Raw genomic sequence first — 25,993 nt, 5'->3', positions numbered from 1 at the left:
TATTAACCTGACAGGGCACACCTATGAAGTGAAAACCATTTCAGGTGACGACCTCTTGAAGCTCATCAAGAAAATGCAGAGTTTGTGCAAAGCAGTAATCACAGCAAAAGGTTGCTACTTTGAAGAAACTAGAATATAAGGGGTATTTTCAGTTGTTTTACACTTTTTTGTTTAGTGCATATTTCCACATGTGTTATTCATAGTTTTGATGCCTTCAGTGTGAATCTACAATGTCAATAGTCATGAAAATAAAGGAAACTCATTGAATTAAAAGGTGTGTCCAAACCTTTGGTCTGTACTGTAAATGAAACTAATTAAATCATAATTAAATTATATAATTATTATATTTTATTTTCTTCAAGATTTTTATACTGTGAGACAATGAGAATCATTTACAAGCAGCACACCTGTGGTTAAGACAAAAAATAATTCATGTACATATACCATCAGGTTTGACAACATATATAATGTTTAGTGTATAATCCATGAGTAAATACCTCTCATACACTAGACGACTGTCATTTTCTTACTAAATACAGCGTCTTCTTAGTATTGTTACTTATCATTTTTTTCTCGCTGTGAGACATCCAAGACACTGGAGGATTTGTTATCTACTCTTAAGTAAGGCCTCATGGTGCAGAATAAATGCTTTACATATGATTGTTGCAGATTGCTGGGCTCGGTAAATCAGCTGATCCTAGAGGATCTACTCAACATCTGGCTGTCTGACCCTGTTGCATCCTGATAACTTGATCTGCAGGGTTACCAAATTGGACTGCAGTGCAGAGCCAGCCTGTTAATCACACTGTTTATCCATCTAAATTCCCGCTCAGGCCAGTGTAGCTTTTCTTCCCCCCTTTTTTGTTAATATGTGACCATAGCAGCTTATTTCATTGTGTTGCGAAATGAGATTGGCGCAGCGTATTAATTAGGATCAGGATTGTAATGTGATGCTTTGAAGAAGCTACAGAAGACCTGCACATGCTCAGCAGCGCTGAATAGGAATAATAAAGTATTCCTCTTATTATGTGACTCATAGCAATTCCCTGTCGTCACAGGCAAGCAGAAGTGAATTTGCGTATCGTCAGTGAGGAGAGTTAGTCGCTGCCTGAAAACATAATCCTACCCAAGTGATTCTTGTTTATACCAAGTGATTCACAGAATATGATGGTCTTCAATTAAGCCTTTGATTCAGTTAGCTGTGTTTACCATCACTGATCTAAAAAAGAGAAAACATTTCATTAGCTATATACTGTATGTAGGTTGGACCCCAAAGCAAGATCCTTTAAATTACTGTATGAGTAAGTGTATTCATTTCAGCACCTTTGTGAAGTCCATTAATTTCTGCCAGAATGCCTTACATTCTCGCCTTCAGAACGTACTCCAAGTCTTATCCTGAACTGACGGGTAGCGCAAAGAGATTCTTAGAAGTAGAGGAGCAGATTTTGTTTGTCCAATTACCACTATTAAATTTCCTTCCTCACTATGCCAACACATGTTTAAATAAATTACATTAGTTTTCTCAAACAGTTCCCAATCTTGACCACCAAAAATTCGATTTCTGTAAAATGCCAACGTATCGTTCTTATTTCCAACCATTTTCACATAGTAGACGTGACATAAGTGAAATATCTAGAGCTTATAAGCGGAAATGGATTTTGTTGAAGAATGAATAGTAAAACCTTAGGGAACCACAGCAACTGACTGATTTATGTCTACATGTTTCCCAGGAACCTATCAAGGCCAATGGATGGGTGGGATGCGTCATGGTTATGGCGTCCGTCAGAGTGTTCCCTATGGCATGGCCACCGTCATCCGTTCCCCGCTTCGTACGTCCATGGCCTCTCTGCGCTCTGAGCAGAGCAACGGTGCAGTCCTCCATGACCTCTCCTCCCCTGTGGACACGCCGACGGGCACTCGCGGTGGTTTCGTCCTCAACTTCCACTCAGACAGCGAGGTCGTCACCGGCAAGAAGAAGGGCCTGTTCCGCCGAGGTTCGCTTTTCGGCAGCCTTAGGCAGTTGCGCAAGTCTGACTCTCGGACCTCTATCTCCAGCAAACGCAGCTCCGCAAGGAGCGATGCCACCATGAGCCGAATCAGTTCCAGCGATGCCAACTCCACCATATCAATCGGTGATGGCGAGCTGCCAGACGAGGACCTACCTCTGGAGGACCACGTGGATGCGACCACAACTGAGACCTACATGGGGGAGTGGAAGAATGACAAGCGTAATGGATTTGGTGTTTCGGAGAGATCCAACGGGATGAAATATGAAGGAGAGTGGCTTAACAACAAGCGTCATGGCTATGGGTGCACTGTTTTCCCAGACAGCACCAAAGAAGAAGGGAAGTACAAAAATAATGTGCTGGTGCGTGGAATAAGAAAGCAGTTGATTCCTCTTAAGAATCCCAAAACCAAAGAGAAGGTAGATCGCGCTGTGGAGGGGGCACAGCGGGCTGCAGCCATTGCGAGGAGTAAGGTGGAAATAGCCGCTTCCAGGTACTGTGATGTTTATGTGTATGTGTGTTTTCATTCATCCTCCTGTATATGCATGTATGTGTGCACTGTTTAAACAGACAACAAATACAGGAGAACACCCTGAGTCGGGTATTTATAAATTGAAGGCTCTGAGTTGTCTAGTGACCTGTTGTCCAACCTTTATACAACAGGTATAAAAATCAAGGATTTTGTGTTGCCAGGGCAATAGTCCCTGGAAAAAGGTTCTGCTTCTATTCTCTGCACAAGTTTTTCATTCCCAGGGGAAGAGGTCTGGCGTCTTTGTTTGCATTGTATGCATGATTTGTGTGTCAGAGAGTTCACGTGTGTGAGCTGTATGACCCATAGCTGTGCCCACGCCAAGTATTGCTCTGATGTGGCATCTGCTCTTTAACAGGTGAATGTGATGTGACCTTTTCATCCAGAGTCCCCCCTACCACCGATCTCCACCACCACGCTGGGGCTCACAGGATTTCTTTGACATCCTCTGCTTTCATTGCATCAGGGAATTGTATGAGTGATGACTTAGGGAGCGAGTACAAGCTGGGAAAAGGGTTTTATGCAATCAGGCATGGCTGATTTTGTTCCTGCTCTCCGAAGGGGGGCACATAAATTTGCATGCATAAACATATCAACGACAATTTATGAAATTCAGAAGCTCAGATGTGTGAGTGTAGTTTAAACACATGGTTAAATCACAGCACAATAACTGATCATTTGTTGTTCATCCTCACGACAACCGTAGCAACATGTGTGAAGCTAACAAGACTTAGATCTTTCTTGGACTGCTTAAAATATTTCAACATTTTATCTGTGAACATATTGTATCTCCCTTTAAAACTTAAAAAAAGGAATTGAGCTGTTCCCTTACAGGTAAAGTTCTTACATATATTTGGCTTATTGTCTATGTCTGCAAATGTTTGTGCCATGTGACTTAAGTAGGCTGCTTCATGAAAGAGCTGAACAATTTTGGATATGCTGATGTCCTGTCATCATCTTCATGTATGTAATATAAATGTGCAGCTTTTATTGTTTTATTATTTCGTTTTTAGGGTGGAATAAGCAAACCTTTTTTGGTCTACACAAAAATCAGTATTGTGAGTACATGCACAATTATGTCCCACTAATATGTAGATAAATGTGCCTTAGCAAACGGAAGCCATCACTAAGGTCCTTGCATGATTGGCCACTCTTCTTACCAGATTTGGTTTATTTTCATTGGTTGGTTTCCTGGATGCCAAGGGCCAAGTACTTGTTTACTTGGTCTTTATATTCTAACTCTGTACGGATAAGAAAAAATCAGTTGTAATTCTTATTCTTTTAAGCATTTTTTAAAACCCCGGGTAAAAGAAGAGTTCAAATTCAAATAATTGAAACCCTCAAATTAAGAAGGCGAAGGAGAATGTAAGCGTCTCATTGAACCCAAATTTTTTGTTTTTCTGTCATAGTTCAAATAGTTTTTTCAAAAACAATAAGAGCCTTGTTTTGTTATGAATCACTAAGAGCCTTGTTAGAGTACTCTAGATATGTTTATTCTGCCTTTAGGAGTTTGTAATCTTTGAGCAAAGCTAGTCACGTCAGTAAAGAAAGCAGACATGGCACTTTGATGCATTTAGTTTTGACAACATAGGAATTTAAAGAAGCACACACATCAACTTGTTAGGCAGAAGTTTGCTGAAGATTCTACCTAGGATTTCACTGACAGTTATTGGGAAAGCAAAGCTGTTTCAGTCAGGCATATGGTTCACAGGTTTTCTGCAAAACATTTAAGATTGGCTTTAAGTAACAGTTTTAAAAGACAAAACTGCACAATAGTAGCAGAGACTTTGAATACAAGGTATTTATGATAGTATATAATTGTTATTCTAAGAAGAATATGCTTATTTGAGTTCAAACATGTAAAAAAAACACAAGACTGACTGGACATGTTTAATGCAAAATGTCTTCATTCCTATTTTGTCAACGAAAGAACCTGCATTATGGTGAGACTTCATGCATGTCAGTGAAGGCCACTGGGCTTGAAATAATCATACTGGGAATAGAGAAAAATGGCGGATGCTTTTAAAGCAAGAGACATCTGATCTCCTCTTTGGTTGTTTACACAGGGAATCGACAGGAAAAGGATTCAGTTTGTACAAAGCGTTTATATCAGACAGCAAGGTTCCCTCTGCTGAACTGAGTGATCAAATTACAGTCTGCATCATGCACTGAAGTTTCCAAACTATCTGCCTCCTTTCAAGATATTTTTTAAGAGCACATTTGTGTTCTGAACTCCACAGAACGGCGAGTTGTAAGCACGTTATGTAAGTCTGGTTGTACAGTACAGTGCACTGTGAAAGATGCACTCGTATTGATCTGGTCCTAGTCACATGACTCTCTGTCTTTGATTGTGCAGCATTCCCAGAGGACGCAGAGGGAAGCATGCAAGCTGAGGTAGATGTCACAGAGTAAAATGGATTAAATCGTACGGGTTCTAATAGAGCACGACTGGGGAAGCTGCATGTTTGCTGAGCTGATGGTTTCTGAAGAGGAGGGCTGAAGTGATGGAGGATCATGAGGGGGAGACAAGGGGCATGGAGAGTAACACTCCCCTGTGGTTTTACAGTAGAGAGGAGCTATCCCATCCGCCTCTGGGATGGAGCTGATGACCTCATGCTTGGGATGAGCTAATCAATAGAGAGCCAGTGTGATGCAGTGGAGTGAAGTTCTCTGTCTCTCATTCACAGTTATTGTGCCCACCTATCTTTGCAAAATGGACACTTTCACTAAGTCCGCGGCGAGTGCGTGTGTGGGCGTGTGTTTGTGTGGCTTGGTTAAATGAGGCCTGGGAACCGAGATAAGTGACCAGGCGGCTGAAAGGTTCACAGACTCATGAAGCTTCTCCCATGAATCGTTTTTTGTTACAGCTCAGCAGTTTAGGTATCTTGGTAACTCAGCAGTTTTGCTGTATGTACACACAGAGTGTGCATGGTACTGTGTGATCGCCTTTGTTATCTCAGCTTCCTATATAAATCTCCTCTGAATGTGTACGAAGACCAGATGTTTAAATGACTACCCAGGTGCATGTCAATCAATCAGAATGACATCAACATTTTAATAAGATTTTTTACACAAAAAGAAATGTATCTAGCTAATGTCAATAGCTTACAATTAGTGAAAACTTCAAATTATTTTTTTTTTTAGAAAAAAACACTTTTAATGTTTTATGGTCATTTTATGACCAACGCACAAAGAGAGCACAATTGACTCAACAGTTTTCCAGCATAGAGCCCTTAAGAAAGAGAAGTTAGTTCCTAAAGAAGCGATGTGCTGTGTTCAAGTATAGTAATGGCAAGGTGAGTAGAAGATAAAAATGGGGGAGGGAAAATGTGCAGAAGCAAATATCTTGGGAGGAGAAATAATTCACAAAACAAATTAGACGAGCTAAAGATGGCTGCTATTTAAGCAACCTGGCCTGAACCAAGCCATGGGATGAAAGTCTCCTTGCCACATCGTTGTAGTGATTCATGCTAAATAAGCCCCAACAAGGTATTTAGTTCAGTACATAAAATACTTTTCAGTGGGCTGAAATTTCTGTATTGTAAATTCTCTTTTTTTGTCTTCTGTTCTTATTGTCTAAAATACTGAATTCCACATTTTCTTTTTCTGTAAGCCATGATATTTAAAATCAACAAAAAAATCAATATTTTGTATTAAACAGTGATTTGACTAATATCAAGAGGTGTTGTATTGATTTCTTGAGATTAGAGTTGCAGAACACATCAAATTATTCTTTTCAGTTCACTCTGTGATTGCCATTAGTTACTATAACCTATTTTATTGGAGTGAAAACCTAACTGGGCATTCAGGGTCAAGTCTATTGAGTGAAATCAACCTAATCCTGAATTGATCCATATTTGGACTTTGCAAAATAAACCCAAATTGGGTTGTTTCTTAACTGAGAGATTTTAAAGTCCTTTGTGAGATGATTTAGAATTTGCAGCCCCTGACTAATCACACTAGAAGGGTTTTTTGCTGTCACCGCTATCAGATTTCACAATCACATCATTCACTAATCAAAGATTTGAATTAGTTTTGTGGTTTGGAAAAGGATTGTAATAAAAGGTTATCAAACTATAATAAAATGGTGCATTGAAAATGTATGTGAATAGTTTTTTTAAATAAAATAAATTATTTCTAAAATATTTTTTATTATTTTTAACATACGCACCTTACTCTTAAGGATCTTAAGCAATAGGTAAACCATGTAAAATTGCTCACCAGTATACAATTTCTCGAATGGGAAGTTCAAATGTTGCACTAACAGAATTGCTAGTTAGCCTACAATGCATAGATATTTTTTTCTTATAGCACTTGAAGAAAATTCTTGTCTTCTCCGTATATTTATCACATTTTATTTTTCCACCAACTGCCCAAAACCTTCTATGTAAATTTTAAAAAATTAAAAGGGGTTTTGGTGCTTCTTTAGTAGTAATTTGTCCAAATAACGTCAACAAATAGATAGCAATTAACAAGACAAACATTCTCAAGAGAAGAAATATCTTGATTGTTTGTTTTTCTTTTTGGGGGGGGGGGTTAATATCATGACGCTGCAACACCTCAAGAATTTAAGTAGTGGGAAAATGTTGGGTCAAAATTCTCAGTGACCAAAGAAATTCTGTAAAACTGTAAGTTAATCTCCTTTCCAATACTTCCCTTTACATAAGAAAGTAGTGGAGTGTTTTAGGTACACATGCACCTCTATCTAGATACATTCACTTATTCAGAGCCCAGCTATTTCCACTCATGAACCCCTCACATACATATACACTGAGATGCAAACAGCCTGCTACACAAACACATACAGAGTATATGCACTGTGTGTCCCTCTGCTAGTGTATCAGCACTGAGCGCTGCCTAAATAAGGCAAGGCATCAGTTGGCTTATCAGCACCAGCCAGAAATATATACCCATCCCAACACTGATATAGCCCCCCGACACTACCATCTCTCCTGAAGGCGTGTGCACGTGTGTCGGCGTGTGTGCGAATGTTTAAAAATGTGAGAAAATGATTAAAAGGGAACGGGCAAATCTTTCTGAGTGTGTAGATGTGAAAATATGTGTGGAATGTGTTTGTGTCCGGGGTGTTTGTTCATCACCTGCTGTGCGAGGTGACCTCAGCCACACACCACCCGCTCCTTTTTTGGGGAAAGTTATTCAACAACACGTGAGTAGAATAATTCCAGCCCTACGTACAATATCAACTGTCCCACAACAACAGGGGCTCCTTCTGGAGCAGCTGTAAAGTCGAATATTTTGAAATAACCAATGTTCTGTTTGTAATCATGTATTTTTGAAGCCCACTTAATGTCATGTTTCAATAAAAGACATTTACAGTAGCAAAACAATATAAATCACATATAGAGCCTAGAGGTATGAAGAACCGTCCTATTATGACGGAGTGTTTTAACATCAGAATCAAACACACAGACATACACATATAAAATAACTATCCAAATAGGGTTCGTATATTAATATTTATTACCAGGGTCAGTGCCAGCTACTACATATGACAGAGCTATAAATAAACCTGCTGATGCAACAACACATTTCATCATAAGTTAGTTGAGCGGTTTTTAAATGACCCACTGTGCAATCAAATTACACTGTGAAATTCAGTCTACTGTACCTAACTGCATTAGTATTATATGAAGTCATAACTAACAGTCATATGGCAGTGGAAGCAGTTAAATAAATTATTTAAGAGCTATCTCATTATTAATTAGGAGCTTTTACATGTATACATTTAAAGCCGTCTCCATATTTATTGGTGCCTCTGTTAAATAAGTTTCAAATGATGCATTTATTCATCATTGTCGTTCTATAATCTAAGTTTAATGGGAAGAAAAATATAACATCTACTCTACACAGAGTAGTGCATAATTGAGAAGTGGAAGGAAAGTGGTGCACTTTTAGATTTTTTACCAAGGAAAATCTGAAAAGTGTTCAGTCCCACTTATTCCAATAACCACTCAAAGAATCCAGTTGTCTTCAGATGTCACTTAATTAATTAATATGGAATTCCTATGTGTAATGCAATCTCAGTATATATTCAGATGTTCTGAGAATGGTTTAGAGCAGGAGTCTCCAAACCTAGTCTTTGAGATCTACTGTCCTAAAAGCAGTCTGGCTCTAACACATCAAATTGGCTCATTAGCAGGCCTTTGCCAAATCCAAAGGTGCGCTGAGGAGGTAACACAAGTATTTCATTCCGGTGTGTTGGGATAAATAGTTGGAAAAAAATGAGAAGGATTTAAGAATAGAAAGAAGGAAGAAAAAAAGAGAAAATGCAAGAAAATACATTCGGAATCTGTTTCTACACCTGTGGAATGAGTTAAAAAAAAAAAGAAGAAACACAGAATCAAGAAATCACAGCAACAACTACATTTACCAAAAACATGTATTACATATAGCCCATGATGGAGTGTATCTGTCAGTATATGAATCCATACCTGACTGAACTAGGTGCAATGCTACTTGACACTTTATTGGCTGGCGATTACAAATTTGCCAATCCAGGAGCAGCATTTATTTTCCTTGTCTCTTATTGGCTACACCTCCAACAGTGGAAATAAGGAGATGTTAGCTCCTGCTGTACACATTAAGATGTATTTGATGTTTGAACTCTTAAGTAGATAAGCATTAGGGGACCAAAGTATTCACAGATTTTAGCTATTCATGAGCTGCTGTGTTCCCTGTACCCCACTTATAATGAGGGTCCACTATATAAATTGAGCTCAATTTGACTTTTTTGAGTGACACAGTAGTTATTCAAGTACTACAGACAAATAAAGACATTTTCAGAGTGAGAGGGTGAAGCTATTTTCTTTTTTTTCACTTCCTACTCAGATATATTTCTTCTCCCTGGTGGGAGACGGTAAGAAGGCGAAAAAGAAAATATATTTTGGCAGAAATCAGCTCCTAGCCTGCAGCAATTTGAGTTTGTATCATTTCCAGAACACTGCTTAGACTGATGATAGCAAGCAGAAGTAGAAGCAAGTGTACAGTATGTGGAGACCAAGACTAAGAAAGATTTTGGGGTGATTTATACCCACGGTGTCTGAGCTCTTTGGCCTCAAGTGACTATTTGGGAAATGGTGGAAATGACCTGAGAGAGGATGGGAGAGGAGCGTTGCGCTCTATCACAACCCAATCCTATCGCCGACAGGATAGGATTGGGTTTCACCTACATTCCAGTGTTGTGTATCTGTGGCTTGTAATCTTTCTGAGAATGGCACATATTTCTTCAGCTTCTCCAGAAAGGCTGGGATGAGTCAGCCAGGCGGGAGGGCAAGCAGAAAGGGAGAGGACAGGAGTCATGTAGTGTCTCTAGCTGTTGTATATTTCATCTATTGGTGAACCTGCCATTGTTAAAAAGGTAAATATGTATATATATATACACTGCCTGGCCAAAAAAAAAGTCGCCACCAAGAAATGGTCACACTCTCTAATATTTTGTTGGACCGCCTTTAGCTTTGATTACAGCCCGCATTCGCTGTGGCATTGTTTCAATAAGCTTCTGCAGTGTCACAAGATTTATTTCCATCCAGTGTTGCATTAATCTTTCACCAAGATCTTGTATTGATGATGGGAGAGTCTGACCACTGCGCACAGCCTTCTCCAGCACATCCCAAAGATTCTCAATGGGGTTAAGGTCTGGACTCTGTGGTGGCCAATCCATGTGTGAAAAAGATGTCTCATGCTCCCTGAACCACTCTTTCACAATGTGAGCCCGATGAATCCTGGCATTGTCATCTTGGAATATGTCCGTTCCATTTGGGAAGACAAAATCCATTGATGGAATAACCTGGTCATTCAGTATATTCAGGTAGTCAGCTGACCTCATTCTTTGGGCACACAATGTTGCTGAACCTAGACCTGACCAACTGCAGCAACCCCAGATCATAGCACTGCCCCCACAGGCTTGTACAGTAGGCACTAGGCATGATGGGTGCATCACTTCACCTGCCTCTCTTCTTACCCTGATGCGCCCATCACTCTGGAACAGGGTAAATCTGGACTCATCAGACCACATGACCTTCTTCTATTCCTCCAGAGTCCAATCTTTATGCTCCCTAGCAAACTGAAGCCTTTTTTTCTGGTTAGCTTTACTGATTAGAGGTTTTCTTACGGCTACACAGCTGTTCAATCCCAACCCCTTGAGTTCCCTTCGCATTGTGCGTGTGGAAATGCTTTTGCGTTCACAATTAAACACACTCCTGAGTTCTGCTGTTGTTTTTCTTCGATTACGTTTAAGTAATCGCCGATCACGATCATTCAGGATTTTTTTCCGACCACATTTCTTCCTGGAAGACAATGGTTCCCCACCATCCTTCCAGTTTTTAATGATGCGATGCATTGGACAGTTCTTAACCCAATTCTAGTAGTTTCTGCAATCTCCTTAGATGTTTTCTCTGCTTGATGCATGCCAATGATTTGACCCTTCTTAAACAGACTAACGTCTTTTCCACGACCACAGGATGTGTCTTTTGCCATGGTTGTTTAAGAAATGAGGAGTTACTCATTGCATCAGCTGGGGTTAAATAACTTGTTGCCAGCTGAAAGATAATCGCCTCTGCAGTACTTATCCAATAGGAGACTTGTACCTATTTGCTTAGTTAAATCCAGGTGGCGACTTTTTTTTTGGCCAGGCAGTGTATTTCTGTGTTTTTAACCTACCTCATAAATTTCTCATCGGTTTTGCTTTCCTTCATTCAGTTCATGCTCAGTTACAACTCAGGGGAGTGGATTTCATGTTGTGTCAGACACTTTCATCTCCAGAAATAATCAATGCTTCTGTTCATCATGTACATTTGCCGCCACATGTGTGGAAGGGGCTGTGGCATCCTCAAGAGAGTTTCAAGGTAAAATACTGCACAACAGTAGCCTGTTGCGGGTTTTTTTTTTTTTTTTTTAACATTTTCAGCTGTTATTTCATATAGCCATCGATGCACTACTTCGGAAAATGTTCAATGAGATATGATGGAGAGGGAAATTCAGATCAAGTGGCTGAATTTCAATGAAACAGTAATTGCGTCAGCTAAAGGTACCGCAGCCCAGTGTCTGAAAGAGCATGTAGACTGTAGCAATGCCTATAAATAGAAACATGCCAAAGAGACAGAGCATACACTTAACCGCACAATTGAAAGCACTTCTTATTAAGTTTTGATTTTTATTTAAATGATTTCCATGTTTTGTTGACTGCTTGGAATTTGCCAAAGTATTTGAGGAAGTGTGTGTCTGTGTGTGTTAGCTTATCCCTGTCAACTCCAATTAGGGGAATGCGTTTGTGCAAGTAATTTCGAAACTGCTGGTTCCACTGTCTTTTGTACTTCTAGACCTTTTTTTCATTTTTAACATTATGGTCTATTTTATGAAGATTTTATGTGACAGACCAACACAAAGTTATGCTTAATTGTGAAGTACTGTAAAAGGTAAATGAAATATTAGCGACATCTGCGATGGCGGCAGGCATTTGACCTGCAAATGGTGGGTTGCTGGTTCAAACCCCTGCTCTGTTGTAGTGTCCTTGGCCAAGATACTTCACGCACCTTTCCTGCTGGTGATGGTCAGAGAGCTCAGTGCGCCAGAGTATGGCAGCCTCTCGTCTGTCAGTTCTGCCCCAGGTCAGCTATGGCTACAACCAGCCTCAGCGTGTGAATGAATAATTGTACATAGTGTGAAGCACTTTCGAATAAATACAAGTAAAGGCTACATACCATGAGTTTCCTTTTTTTTTTTAAGTCTATATGGTGTGCAATTGCATTTATTGCCTTCATTCTGATAGCCCTAAATAAAACCCAGTGGCTCTAGCTACCTTCAGAAGTCACCTGATTGGTATTATCCGTGTAATTTAATTTCACTATAAATCCAGCTGCTATGTGAAGTCCTCTGAGGCTTGTGAGGTTTTTTTTTTGTTTGTTTTTTTTCCCCCAAAAAAATAATCATAAAAACCGAAGAACACAGCAAACAAGTCAGAGATAACGTTGTGGAGAAGTTTAAAGCTGGCTTAGTTTATGAAACAGTATCCCTAGCTTTGAATATCTGGGAACACACTGTTCAAACTATCATCTGAAAAGGGAAAGAGTTTGCGACTGCAAAGCTGCAGTAAACATTGCCAACTGAACCACTCTGTCCCTCAGCTATCAGAGTTGAACAAAAGTCAGAAAGGGAAAAATACAGATTATTCATTGGAAAAAAAACAACATACAGAGGTAGTTAAAAGTTATAAAGGCAAACATAAAGCCAGAACTACAATCAAATTGTTTAAATCAAAGGGAAATCATGCTAAAACAGCCCAGTCAATGTTTACCCAAAAGTTGGTTTAGTGTGCGTGGCAAGACGTGAAGATCAATGTTAGTAGAGACGGACCCTAATCAACCTCACAGTTAAATATATGCACAAGACACATTACAGCTTGTTATCTGTAAAAATATTGAAAACCATGTGTGCTTTTTCCTTCCACTTCATAATAATGCACTGCTCTGTTTTGTTCTGTCACATAAGATTCCAATAGCATACATTAATGTTTGTGGTTGTAAAGTGACAAAATGTGAAAATGTTCTACTGCTAAGAGCACCTCTACAACTCTGTCAATCAATAAAATGTGCATGCCTCAAAGTAGTTTGACTTACAGGACCTCTTATATATGAAGAAGGGTAATTTCACACAAACCTGAATAAGAAAAGTACAAATTTAGTCTTGGATTAAGTCAGCTGGGCCTGTCAACTTATATTATCAGCCTTGTGGCAATAGGAGGAATGTTTATCTTTCATCTAATCTAGCTTTTGCTAAACTGGTCAAGCCAAAGTTTTAGAAGAAATGTCAAGCATGAGCAACTGTGATGAAGACAGAGGTACTTATTACCTGAATATAATTCTAAACATATTATTATAATTGTACACCAAATAGTCATCAGAGCCATGTGTCTTTCGTCTCTGGATACTGGTGCTCCTCTTTTAAATCTCTTCAGCTACTCTGATTGGCTAGCTAGGCTGTTTTCACTCCAGATGTTCACGGATTGGATTATGGAATTATCACGTCTGTTGCTGAATCCGACTTTTGCTTTTCCACACAGAATAATTTCTTCATGAAGTATATTCAGAAACTGCTGTAATCAAATGGTCTTAAAACATGCCTACTATCAAAATTGGAGACACCATTGCCAACTTCTCTATGTTTGTCGTTCATAAATTCATATAATACTTGACTTTTCTTGTGCTTATCCCATATTATTTTCTAGACCTCATCTTGTTAAATAAATAGCCATAAAAAAATAGACGGTGTGAAGACACGTCTCAGTATTTTTGCTGTGAGCAGATGTAACTTAATGCTAATGCTGCATTTGGCTTTGTGCTGAAAAGGAAATTGATGGTGGTGTGTGTGTGTGTGTGTGGGGGGGGGGGGGGGGGGGGGGTGTAAGTTCATTTGTACAAGACAGCAGGGCGAATGGCGGCAGGAGATTGGAGAAGACCATAATTAAAACTATTGCTTGAGCTCAAATCGTTGCCAGGACAATATGACCTTTGGTCACACAGGTTGAGCTTCAGATGCTGAGTCTGGTAGTTGAATAAGATATGCTGTAGAATAACTGCATATGCTTGTTTGAGTCTCTCTTTTTACACTCAAGTAAGACAGTTTCACTCTCTCATAATGTGTTGAATGTGTCATCTTCATCAATGCATCTTTATCCTCCCTCATCAAAAACGTGGTGTGTCTATGTTGATATAAAAATTAATTAAAAGAGGCCTACCTGAAAAGTTGGCTCAAGTGTAAGATGGATACCGTGGTTACTGTTTTAAGGACATCACAATGTCTGAAACATCTGTTGGATTTCCTTATAAAGTAGCCAAGTTAAGAGACTTTGTCAGTTTATAACTGAGTTGAAATGCACTTTAAGAATTTGACACTGTATCAGATTCTTGTTGGAAAATTGCCGGAAAAAAAACTGATAGTAAACACTGTGATGCAACTCTAAAAGAGGTCTTTGTGCATTTCTTTGCTCCCAGTTTCCAAGTAGGCACACATTGCAATAAATGTTCCTCAAATTTGATGTACATTTTGATTGCATTAAAGTCATTTGCATGACAGTTTGTTTTCTAAGGTACAGGTCGAATGGTTTTGCATGAGTGTGTGGGTGTGTGTGTTTACATTTTTGTTTAGTCATGAAACCCTATGTCCTGGTTTGCATAACAAAGCCCCCTTTTTCCTCATTTGTGTGTTGAGTTGTATGTGATGCAGACCCAGTTTCAGGTCTTATATTTGCCTGTGGACTGACAAGAAAAGAGAAAAGAAACAGTTTGGATACATAGTAATTATTTTATGGAAAATGGAATAAATATCCTTGAAATTATCAAAATGTAAGATTTTTTTTAATCATTATAAAAGGGAAGATTGTTGGCCTTAGTAAAGCCATGGATGCCTTTGTGGGTTGGTTTCACTATAACTTTGCACTAAGTTTCTAGTCTGGAGCTAAGAAAAACAGGGGATTGGCTTGTTTTTTAGTTTCAAACTCTAAGATGGTCAGATACTGTCTAACATGGTAAATTGGTGTGTCATACTATTCCTTTGGTTTATCTTTTGTAAATATGATGTGAGAGAAGAGTTTGTCCTAGCTTATGGGCTGTAATCTGTCAATTACCTCTGTAGCATAGTAGGGACAGAACAGATATCCTTCATAATTTTTCTATTTTAAACTGAGATTTATCTTTCTACTAACAGGAAATGGTGGCCCATCTCTTTCAAAACAGAGTTTTCCAACTTCAGCCCCTGCTTGGGTCCTTGCTCAAAAACACCAGAATCAATGACTAAATTACTTTAGAGAAAGATTTAATACATGAGGGACACCATCCCTTGAGGACTCCCATTTTAAAGTAAAGTCCAAATCTAGCAAATGAAGAGATATCTCAAACTATAAAACAGGTAACTTTACATATTTTTACACATTGTTTACATCTGTAGGTTTTATATCAGCCTGTAGGTTATGTGCAGCTAAAGTCGGTTTCTAAAATTCAAATAAGAAGAAAAACTATTTGGAGTCTGAAAAGAAAGCGTCTGGTTATGTTTAGGGGGAAATTATGACAAGTTACGAACCAGCCCATTTACCTGTAGATAGAGGGTTTGGACACATATTTAATGGTAGCGGAATACTTAGAAAAGTACATCCATCCAGTTTAACACCTTTTCAATTCTGTTCAGCTTCACCTGGGGTCAACTTTTAAAAAAGACATGTTTTCCGGCAGCATGTCATTTTACCTGTGCACTTTGTATTTGGTGAAGTAGTTTACAAATATCAGCAATTATTATGTGACTTTTGCCCACTAAATTGGTGTCATTTGAGGTGGAAAAGACTGTAAAACAAATCCCTGTAAAGCCAGCAGTGGACACAAATACCAAATCAATGAAATACAATAAAAGCTTATCTATAGGTCTGCCAGATCAAACATAAGTCTGAAGACCCCTGCTGTGTTGGTGTGTTGCTGCTGTTAATGGTGTAGCCACCGAGGCTCCCTCCCTCTGCGTGTTTTAGCTGTGTCAGCTGTGGCTATGTTTCACTAGCAGTGCTGACACAAGGGACACAGAGCTGAAGTCTGAATCCCAACCAGTGCCCTTTCCCAAAAACCACAGGGGTCATTTTCATGACAGATTCTATGTCACTCTTTAAACACACACACGCTCAAAGTTCAACTCATATTATAAAAATGTAACAATGCATAGCAAAACAGAGTTGTACCTATAATTTCTTTTGTTTGTTTGGGATGGAGGCCAACAGAGGTCTTGGTAGAGAGCTCAGTGAGAGAGGCCTTGGAGTAGGGAACACCAGAGGGAGATTAGGTCTGTTTGTAATCCATGGAAATAACAAAGTTTAGGGATTTTTCCAATTTAATCAAAACTGATTCTGCTCATTCTTCTTCCCTGAAATTGGGTTTGTGTAGTCAGATTTTCAATCTGCTTCTACTTGCCCCTGTATAACGAATGGCATGATGCAAAATCAGTGGGAAAATAAAGATATCCTACATTTTAGAGTTATGTCATACTTAAAGTAATGCTACTTATGCTTTTAATTTTATATTAAGAAAAGCATTTGCTGAGGTTTTGCTAAGCTAAGGATCTTAAGGCTAGTACAAATGTAAGATGTGAAATAAATCACTACCCAGATGTACTATTATAGTATGATAAGGGTGATGACTTCTTTATGTATAACGTATAGATAAACCATAAAGTTTGAAAACATTTAATATTTTATAACAGACCGACACAAAAAGTAATGCAAAATTGTGAATTAAAAGAAATATAATGTATGGTCTTAAAAGTTTTTTTTTTAATTGTTTTGATGCATTCCTTTACTTTCAGATGTCTCCTATTAGCAAGCTAAACAGAGACCATCAGCGTTTAATTTACTCTCAGTAAAACCTAGCTGTTCTGTGAGAGCCTTAGAGGTTTCCATGTGCAGTGAGAGTCCAATTGGCAGTGGAAACATAAAATAGTGTACACTGATCCGAGCTGTCCTGTTCAGTTAGAATAAGGCATTAAGAGAACATTCATTAACAAAAAGACTCACGAAGACCAAGAAACACAAAAAAACAGGTCAGAGTTAAAGTGGTGAAGTTTAAAGCATTGTTAGGTTAAAAAGTAACATCCCAAGTTTTAAACATTTCACTGAGTGCTATTATCTGAAAATGAAAATAGTAACTGCAAACCCTATTTAGAGACGGCCATTCACCAAAACTGGCAAAGAAGGCATTGACCAGAGAAGCAGCCGAGTGGCCAAGGGTAATTCTGGAGGAGCTGCAAAGATCCACACTTATATGTGGGAAAATGTGCTGACATTAAGTATAAGTTGTGTTATTACAAATATGGGATGCATGGAGGATTGGCAAAAACAGCATGTGATACAAAGCAAATATGTGGACTAAAGTGTTTTGATCAAATTGAAATACAGGACAACGCTGCAAACCACTGCAAGGGACATGAGAGGAATGAGGTCCACTTTTCAGCAGGACATCACGCCCAGCCATGGGCTTGATGTTTAGATCACAGCATATCCAAGTGTCGGAATGGCCCAGGAACAACTACACAAGGAATTACTAGACACGCTAAGAAAGGACTGAACCAAAGTAAAACAGAAACATAGCTGATCCAATCAAAGAAAAGGAACTAAGGCACACAGAAAGTAACAAAACTCCAAACCAACTGAAAGAACCCAAGATCCTGACAGAGACTGTTACTTTCCTTTACTTTAAATGTCTCTGCTGCTTGCTCCTAACTTCATCATACTTTTTCACTATATAATAGACCTACACATTAATTGAAAAAGAATGCATGACTAATGACCCTCACACTTTCTTTAAGGCCTTACACTAACTGCTAACAGGTAAAAGCTTTCTTAATTCCTAAGGTTAAAACAGCAGAGAGGTTCTTTTCACTGAACATTACATCTGTTTAATTTGTTTGGGGTTTTTTTGTCTGTTTTACTTCATGTTTCGGTGTCATAACTCCATGATGTTTCTATTCATTTAAATGTATGTAACTTTTATTAGCTAACATTGCTTTACCTGGTTCTGTTACATAATACTGCTTTCTAGGTTTGCCTAGCTTACAAAGAAATTAGGGTTTGAGTAAAGGATAGAAAAAGGCAGGTTAACGCCAAATTAAGCATGTCATAAGACAGAAAAAAGTTACTGGGCATGAATACTGGCCAACATTTCTGCCGTACAGCCCGGGAGCTTTCTCTCCTGCATAAATTTAGCTTATTTCTTAATAACAGCCACTCTGTCTTCTGTTTAAAACCTAATTTGCTGTAGCCTCCACCCTCCAACCTTTACTGCCCCTGGTAATGTGAGCCCATAGTGTAGCCCAGAATTAATTCCTCAATAATTTCAGAGCCGGTTTTCAGCTAACTGCTAATGGTGTTAGACATGCTTGAGTAATCCTGAATTAGCAACATCCAGCAATTCAAATAGTGTGCCTGTGTCAGGACAGCTAAGTGCTAATTTGTGCTGATTGTCTGTCCTGATACCACAGAGGGCCTGGGAAATTATTTTTATAAAATATAGATCCAGTTTTCAGTTTCTAATAAAGACTAATTTGCTTCTGTGACTGAATTTGTCTGGTAGGACCGCAAGCATAATGTGACAAATGAAATAAAATAGGTGTTAAAAAGAAATGTTCTTTTATTTACTTACTTACTGAAAAGATTGGTACATGTCTTTTATTTTCTTGCGACTGTTTACCGAACCAGTGAGCATTCAAGTTACCATTTAACTGGGGGAAAAGAATGGCATATTTAATGGAAAATGTATGTGAGGAAGGGGTAGAACAAGGTTTAGAACTGTGTCAGCATATGTGAAGGAGATTTCTGAAATAGGCCACAGCCTGGGGCTTGATGGACTGAATCCTCTCTCCAAGGAATCTACGGTATGCACACAGATAAAAAACTAAACCCAAACATAAAATACCTGCTTACTGCACTCAGGTGGAAGAACGACAACCCTTAAAGAGGGGAGCACAGTATGGACTGGTGGGGACTAGGGTTTGAAATTTAACCCTTCAGTAAAATTAGAGAGGCTCCGGTGCATACCTCAGCTGTTCTGAGTGTCCAAGAGGGTTCAGAGCAGTGATCCGTCTTGGTCTCCTTCCCTTTTAAATTTTGACATTCTCTTTCATTTCTTTTCTGCTTTTTCTGAGTTCACCCCAACAACCTCCATTTTTTTTGTTGGTTTTCAGAACATGTTTCGTCTTGACATAGAAACCAATGTTTTGATTCCACATAGAAAAAGTAATTTGTGCTACTCACCCTACGTTCATGTCACTATCTCAACACTGTTCATATTGTATTTATGTGTGATATTTTGCAGGTTCAGATACCTTGATTTGCTTGGCCTCAGCCCCAGACCAGAGTGCTTGCAGAGTCCAAAGCTAAAGGGGAACAGGTGTTACTTTATATTCAAAGCCAGAGGGCATCGTGAGGCTAATGGCCTGTTTGACAAGTTATACAGCTTAAAACTTTTATTCAGAGGTCATCAGTGAGCTTGCACTTTGCTGTAAGTCAGATATATTCTTTGAATTGCTGATCAACATAATGTTTTCATAATTTGATCTCTAATAGATTATGTCTTAAACTGGTAAAATGATGGAAATATGTTTCAATGATGGATCCAATTTCATAAAGCATAACATGTCATTTCTCAGATCGATACATCAAAAACACACTTGTGGTTCTTTGAAAAGAAAAAAAAATGCACAAAATCCATTAGAGGTATATGTATGACATCTGTGCTCTCAACATCCCCTTGTTGATAAGGAAATATCTGTATTTTGTTACCAGCTACTTGGTTTGCACTAATTGCTGGAATGGTAACTAGATAAGGACAATGTTTAGTTTGTTTACCTTGACCCTTTAATATCAAGCATCTGATATTAAATGTGACTAAAGTGCAGCCTGTGACTATGATTTAACTAAGCAAGGTGTGCTTCATGCTAAGGGAGCATTACCTTGGGCTAGCTTTGGCTTTGTGTTGGTCAGCTCCTGTCTTTGCATGCAAATCCCTTATTAATATCTAGATCATAGATATAGACATACGAGAGTAGTCTATATCTACTCTCGTCAAAAAACAAACGTGTGCTTTTTTAATTTTACCTTTTAAACAAGTTTTATAGGATACTGTCACACAAGGAGCTGTTTGGACCCACTTTCCGTTGACTAGAGTTTATTACCTGGGATTTTCTGCTTTGTTTGGGAAGCATGAAAGCTAAATCGAACTCTGGTACAGACGAAACAAGCTAGTCTAGTTCACCTTAAAGTGTGTGATTTGCTTGCAGTGGGAAACGCAATTGGACTATCCAGTGAACCAAAGACAGGGAGTGAACCTGCCACATTCATCTTATGAACAAAGCAACATGCCAGATGGCTCACTGCTTTGTCTGCTGCTCATACTGGGCAGCTTCTAGAGAAAATAGCAATTAGAATAGAACATAAAAGAAAAAAAACATAGAATAGAACTTTAAAGTAAGAACAGAAACCACAATGCTGCATCATTTTTGCAATTTTGGTTTGCAGGGATGTGGTGAACATTTCTGTGCTATCAGTGTATTCAGGTAAAGCAAAATATATTAACCTTTACAGTATTTCACCATAAACATTGTAAGAGCTAACAGTCAAGCTTTCAAGAAGGAATAGGCACTATGACACACCATCGTTATCAGCTATGCAAAGCTACTACTATTTTGCTTCACAGCTGTTTTTCAAGAGGGAATATGAGGGAAAAAAACTGCCTTCAAAATAAAAGCCTACACATTTCAAAAGGTTAAGTCCTAAAAATATTGATATACGAAATAACGGAAAAAAATTGTTATAACATCTATGGTTTTTAAAGAAAAAGTCAAAACATTCAGTCTAGTGGACCAGAGTCTTAAGAAAACAGAATCTGAAACTGGAATCAGTCTGGCGAAGTGCACCTCTGTCTGTTACACTGTTGTTCACAGGAACTTGGACAAATTACTATCCTAACAGTATCCAAAATGTATTGCTTCTTTTATGTCTCAACCATCTCATTTATAGTGCATGCCAAGAACAAAACCAACCATTCCTTTCATTTCTTCCTTGCACATGCCTGTATTTTCTCACCTTTCGTTTCACCCCCTCTTGTCCCAGTGCTCTATCACACCTCCACTCCCATCATTTTCTGCCTGTCACCTCCCACCAGCAGACATCCTGTCTGGGAACAGTGTGCACCACTTCTTCGGTCTGTCCATGACTTCACTGTGCTCAGATTCTTTGGGTTGTGTCACGGACATTGCTGCATACAGTCATGCCTTTATGCAGCGATGAAAATAGCAGTAGAATTATATACAGTAGGTCCCTCTGAAAATGTGTGTGGCAACTGAACGTCTGCAGCCTGTATCAATATCGTGATCTAACTGCAATGTTTTAAATTCAGTTTTTGCTGTTAGCCTATAAGATTACGAAGCTGTCCAGTCTGTAAGTAAATAGCCAAACTAATAACATTTTTGCTACTACAGTAATTTGGAAGCATGTCCGACTCTGTAGCTGTGTTAAAGATTTATTAAGCTCATGTTCTTGTCTGCAGCAGCTCCATGGTTTCCAGACATAACCACACAGCCTGAGTGTGTCTTTTGTCTTCGGGTGACGTCCCAACTTATTTCGGACTCTTTTGCGGCTCCTCGTGCATTTTAATATTCTCACTGTCCAGTTTGTCCTAAACAAGATAGTCCAAAGTCCAAGGACAAGAGGGGTATTTTGAAGTAGAAGAGTCTGTCTAATGGAGAGATGCTGAGGGAGAGGAGTGGCCCACATGCAGACAGATGAGGGCAGACGTCAATAGCTTGCTGAAGGATTGAAAAAAAAAAAAAAAACGGGGAGCATTGATTGAAAGAAAGAAGGAGGGAGAGGAAGATGGATGAGCGGGGTTAATCAGGCCAGCTGGCACAGCAGTCGATACTTACAGTGATGCTAGAACTTTGCAGCTGCATCCTGTATTTCCTTGTTGTACATTCATGGAATATTATAGCACTCCAGTTTTAAATAAGTGCATTGTGCACATAGAACTCTGGCTGTTCATGTTATTGTTAATTTTTTTTTAATAAACCCAGAGGTACATATCTTTACCAAATACATAGTTAATCTAACACGGTCCTAGCTCTTGTATTTAAATAGTATTATTGTTATTATTTGCTTCAAAAACATCTGCTTATTTTTTAGATGTTTTGTTGTTTTAAATGGTGCCTATGTCACTTCTGTGCTACTGTCTTGACTAAAAATCCCTTGAAAAAAAGATTTCAATGAATATTTGTTTCATTGTACCGCTATAGTACAGTACATCTCAGCACTGCTTATTGAACCTGAAAACATTCAGCTTTAAATCAAGGTTTTCTGTTGAACTAAGTGCGTGTATACAAATTCGTGGCTCTGATATAGATAGGTGCTGGTCTCTTTAACCTTCAGCAAATTCATACCAATGTTTTATAACCTTACACTGTGATTTTGGTCTAAGCTCAGTTTTCTACACAGCCTTTTTACTGATGGTTTTTGGGGTTACTTCTTTAGTTTGGTATTTTGTTGTATTATGTAGATTGATAGTCAAGGAAAATGGCCTTGAGTTTATTTCCATTCATGGTTGTTTTGATCCCTGTTTGGCCTGTCAACTCTCATAGAAAATGAGAATAATGTCTCATACAAGACATTTTAACCTCTAAGCAAACCCAAAATATTATTAAGTCAAAGATTGCAATTTTAGCACACTTAAACTTGAGTCTTAAGTTGCAAAAATAATAGCCTCAGACGTACTAAGGAGAAATTAGCTAAAAAGTCAGACTCAAATTTTGGGATATGAATCTTTTTTAGCAGTCTTGCTCTCATGTAATCAGCAATGGGAGTGAGCTGGTAAACCATACTTCTGACATATATGTGCAAATTCTCCAGTGAAAGGGTGATTTTTAATTACTTGCTAGGAACATTTGCAGAGTGTAAGTTAGTAATGAATCTCAACTATCTGTTAATGTTTGAGATGTTTTATAAATATCACCAGCTCTGTGTTTAATTACGTTGATTCTTTTCAGGACTTAATAAATGTAACACATATTCCCTTGGAGTTAAGCAGGTGTAATTAGAAGCAAACTTTCTCAGCTTCCAGCTTTCCAAAAATAAAAGCATTTTGTCTTGGATTAATTAAAAAGTTGGACATTCTCACTGTTTCGTGGACTGCATTGTGCTTGAGCCTCTATTTGGTTCCTCACATTATACCTTGGCACAGAATAACTATTAGACTTGACAACAAACATTTCAAATGTAGATTTAGAACATAGTTTTGATGCTGGTTGATTTGTTTTGCAGTTCTACATTAACAAATGTTAACCAATTTGCACACTTGTTGTTTAAAGAATACATCTTGTCAGTTTTCAAACTTATTCACCGCTTTCATAGAAGGGTCACCAGTATACAAAATAATTTTTTTTGAAGAAGATACATGCCAATGGGTCAAATTTGGCTTTAGGATTGTCAAATTTGATTGCATGTAGATGTTAATTTCAGAGTCCCTCAATGACTTGAATCTTGATTTAGACCTGGACTTGGAAAAAATTACTTCTGGACATCTTGAATGACCTGCTGGCATTCACAAAACCACAGTTCCTTACAGTCGATCAGGCAGGTGGTAGAAAATTGCTTTATAGATTGTTGGAGGTGTTAGGAAATGTCCATAAGGTAGGTAGAACTGACACACTGTCAGGCTAAAACGTATCATAAGGGAAGAGTCCTCTTTACAACATAAAACATCAGCTAAGGAAAAACAGCCCAAACTGCAGAGGTGCAAAAGCAGAACCATCTACAAATATAAACTGTGGTTTTATCATATTACTGTTAGATATTTTTGTTTTTGTTTTGTTTTATGTTCACCTCTATTTTTTTTCAAACATTGCTTTGAATGTGTAATTTTATGTTTTATAAAAGACATTCTCAACATATTTAGTTGCTTTTCTGCTTCTTACGTTATTCTGTAGTTGTACAATACACTACAAATCTAAACATGCACTCTGTGTACCTACCTGTGTGTGTTTTTCTACCCTCTTTGGGACCATTTCTGATAGCCCAGTGCAGTGCTCCAGAGTGCATTAAGCTCTTGCTAGGCTTTGGCTTTGCTCCATTTGGAAAATCAGGATTTGGATTTCAGATGGCAACACAAGTGAAAGTGTTATGTTATCCAAGAGGGATGGGTTGAGTTGTACAGCTTAGTGTGAAGTGAATAGAAAGGGGAAAAAAATAAGAGAAAAAAATGATAACAGAAGAAAGCAATTTAATCTGAAAATTGTAGCACATTTAGTAACTGTCAAAAAGCATTTTTGCTCTAATAGAAAGGAATCATAAATGTGTTTGACTAACTATTTCTACTGGAAACTTCAACCAATATTCCGTGCTTGTAATTTCTAATGTTGTTGTTCCTTGTGTTGACTGCAGGACGGCCCACGCCAGGACAAAAAGCGAGGCAGCAGAACAAGCCTCCATCTCTGCCGTGCATGAGTCGGAAATTGCCAGGGCGGTTGCCAGGGAGCTCTCCCCCAACTTTTACCAGCCAGGTAACATTTTAAAACAACATTTCATACACAGCATGCAGTAGGTGTCCTTTTAGCGCAAACTTTTGCTTCATTAGCAGCCAGTGGTTCGCCATCCTCTGTGTTGTTACCGTAACTTAGTGTTGGCAACATGTTCGAAGTGCAGTCAACTCCGCAATGCAACCAGACAACAACTTAAGAAATGATCTTGTCTTCCTTTAACAGGAAGAATTTCTCCCTCTTAAACATTTTTTTTTTAACAGGGAGAAATTCAACCACATTGGAAGGGGTCTAGGCATGGATGGTCTGTTTAAAATCATACAACAGCAGAATTCATAGTTTCATTTATTATGGCTAGTCATCCAGATCCTAAGGCAGCAAAGCTTATCCAGACCATCACATGACCACCATCAGTCATCAGTGTGTTCAATGGGCCATTCACTCTTGGGAAGATTCACTACTTTTCATGTTTTCTCCAATCGTGAATAATATCTCTCACTGTGGTTCTCCAGCGTCTCAAACCTTAGCGGTGCATTTGTCAGCCTAACTAGATGTACGTCAATGACCTTGTTTCTCACCTGTTCTTGTACTTCTTTAAATCAAAGCATGATGTGTTGCTTTTTGAGAACTTTTAGTCTACTATGTGTTGTCACACAGGGCCTATTTATGGGATTTCATGATTCTGCATTTCAAGAAACGATCTGTAGGGGAAAAGGTGGGCTGCTTTTTCACATACGACAAAGTTGGTTTGGAAGACTTTTTCTCTCAAGAAAATAACAATTACACAGGTTTTTCTATTTAATTGTGTTACCTTTGTTTGATACTAAATTCTCTTGAATCATCTGTAGTACTTTCAGTGTAACAAAAGCAAACACATAATAAATCTTAGGGGGATAAACACAGCACTGTAGCTTACAGAAAAACAGCAGCTGATAGGGCTTTGAGACACATTGTGTTCCTTTGTGGCTTTCCAACACAAGTCCAAACATTTTTAAACACATGGAGTAACCATGCCCGGATCAAGCGAGCATTCATAAAAAAAAAAACACACACCAAACAAAGCTGGCAAGATTGATTTCTCTTCCACTCCTTTAAAATTCTTTATTGAAACCGTAGAAGACTAAAGCAGGGATAAAGCTATGCTGACAAGGTCCCAGTTGGTTAGCACTCTTGGACATGAAAACCATCTATCCAGAGTCAAGCTGCAGGTGCACCGTGGGGTTAAGGAGGTCAGTGGCTTTGGTGTAATGCAATACTTTTCTTGTGGCTAAATTCGTCCCACCATTTGCGTGGCCATGCACGTAGAAATGGTTGCAGGCAAGGTTTTCAGTCATTGTAGTGTTGAGGCACCGATGTGGTTGTGGGATCTGGTTTTGCAAAGTTGCTAATGGTA

General features: G+C 38.6%; 1 protein-coding gene across 2 annotated transcripts in view; it reads left to right on the top strand.

Moving 5' to 3' along the window:
• jph1a (junctophilin 1a) overlaps positions 1-25,993 on the top strand; it is a 41,357-nt gene that overhangs the window by 2,170 nt on the left and 13,194 nt on the right. Inside the window, exons 3-4 of one of the 2 annotated variants that reach the window (XM_028005062.1) lie at positions 1,731-2,499; positions 24,506-24,624. In XM_028005062.1, the coding sequence (XP_027860863.1) occupies positions 1,731-2,499; positions 24,506-24,624 (888 nt within the window). Of the gene's footprint in view, positions 1-1,730; positions 2,500-2,893; positions 3,537-24,505; positions 24,625-25,993 lie in introns of those variants that run through there. The other variant, XM_028005063.1, reaches the window with a different exon arrangement.

The sequence above is a fragment of the Xiphophorus couchianus genome, chromosome 21 (genome assembly GCF_001444195.1).
Source record: "Xiphophorus couchianus chromosome 21, X_couchianus-1.0, whole genome shotgun sequence".
In the NCBI taxonomy this organism is placed as follows: Eukaryota; Metazoa; Chordata; class Actinopteri; order Cyprinodontiformes; family Poeciliidae; genus Xiphophorus; species Xiphophorus couchianus.
Note: the sequence above shows the minus strand (reverse complement) of the source record. Positions and strands in the feature narration are given on the sequence as shown.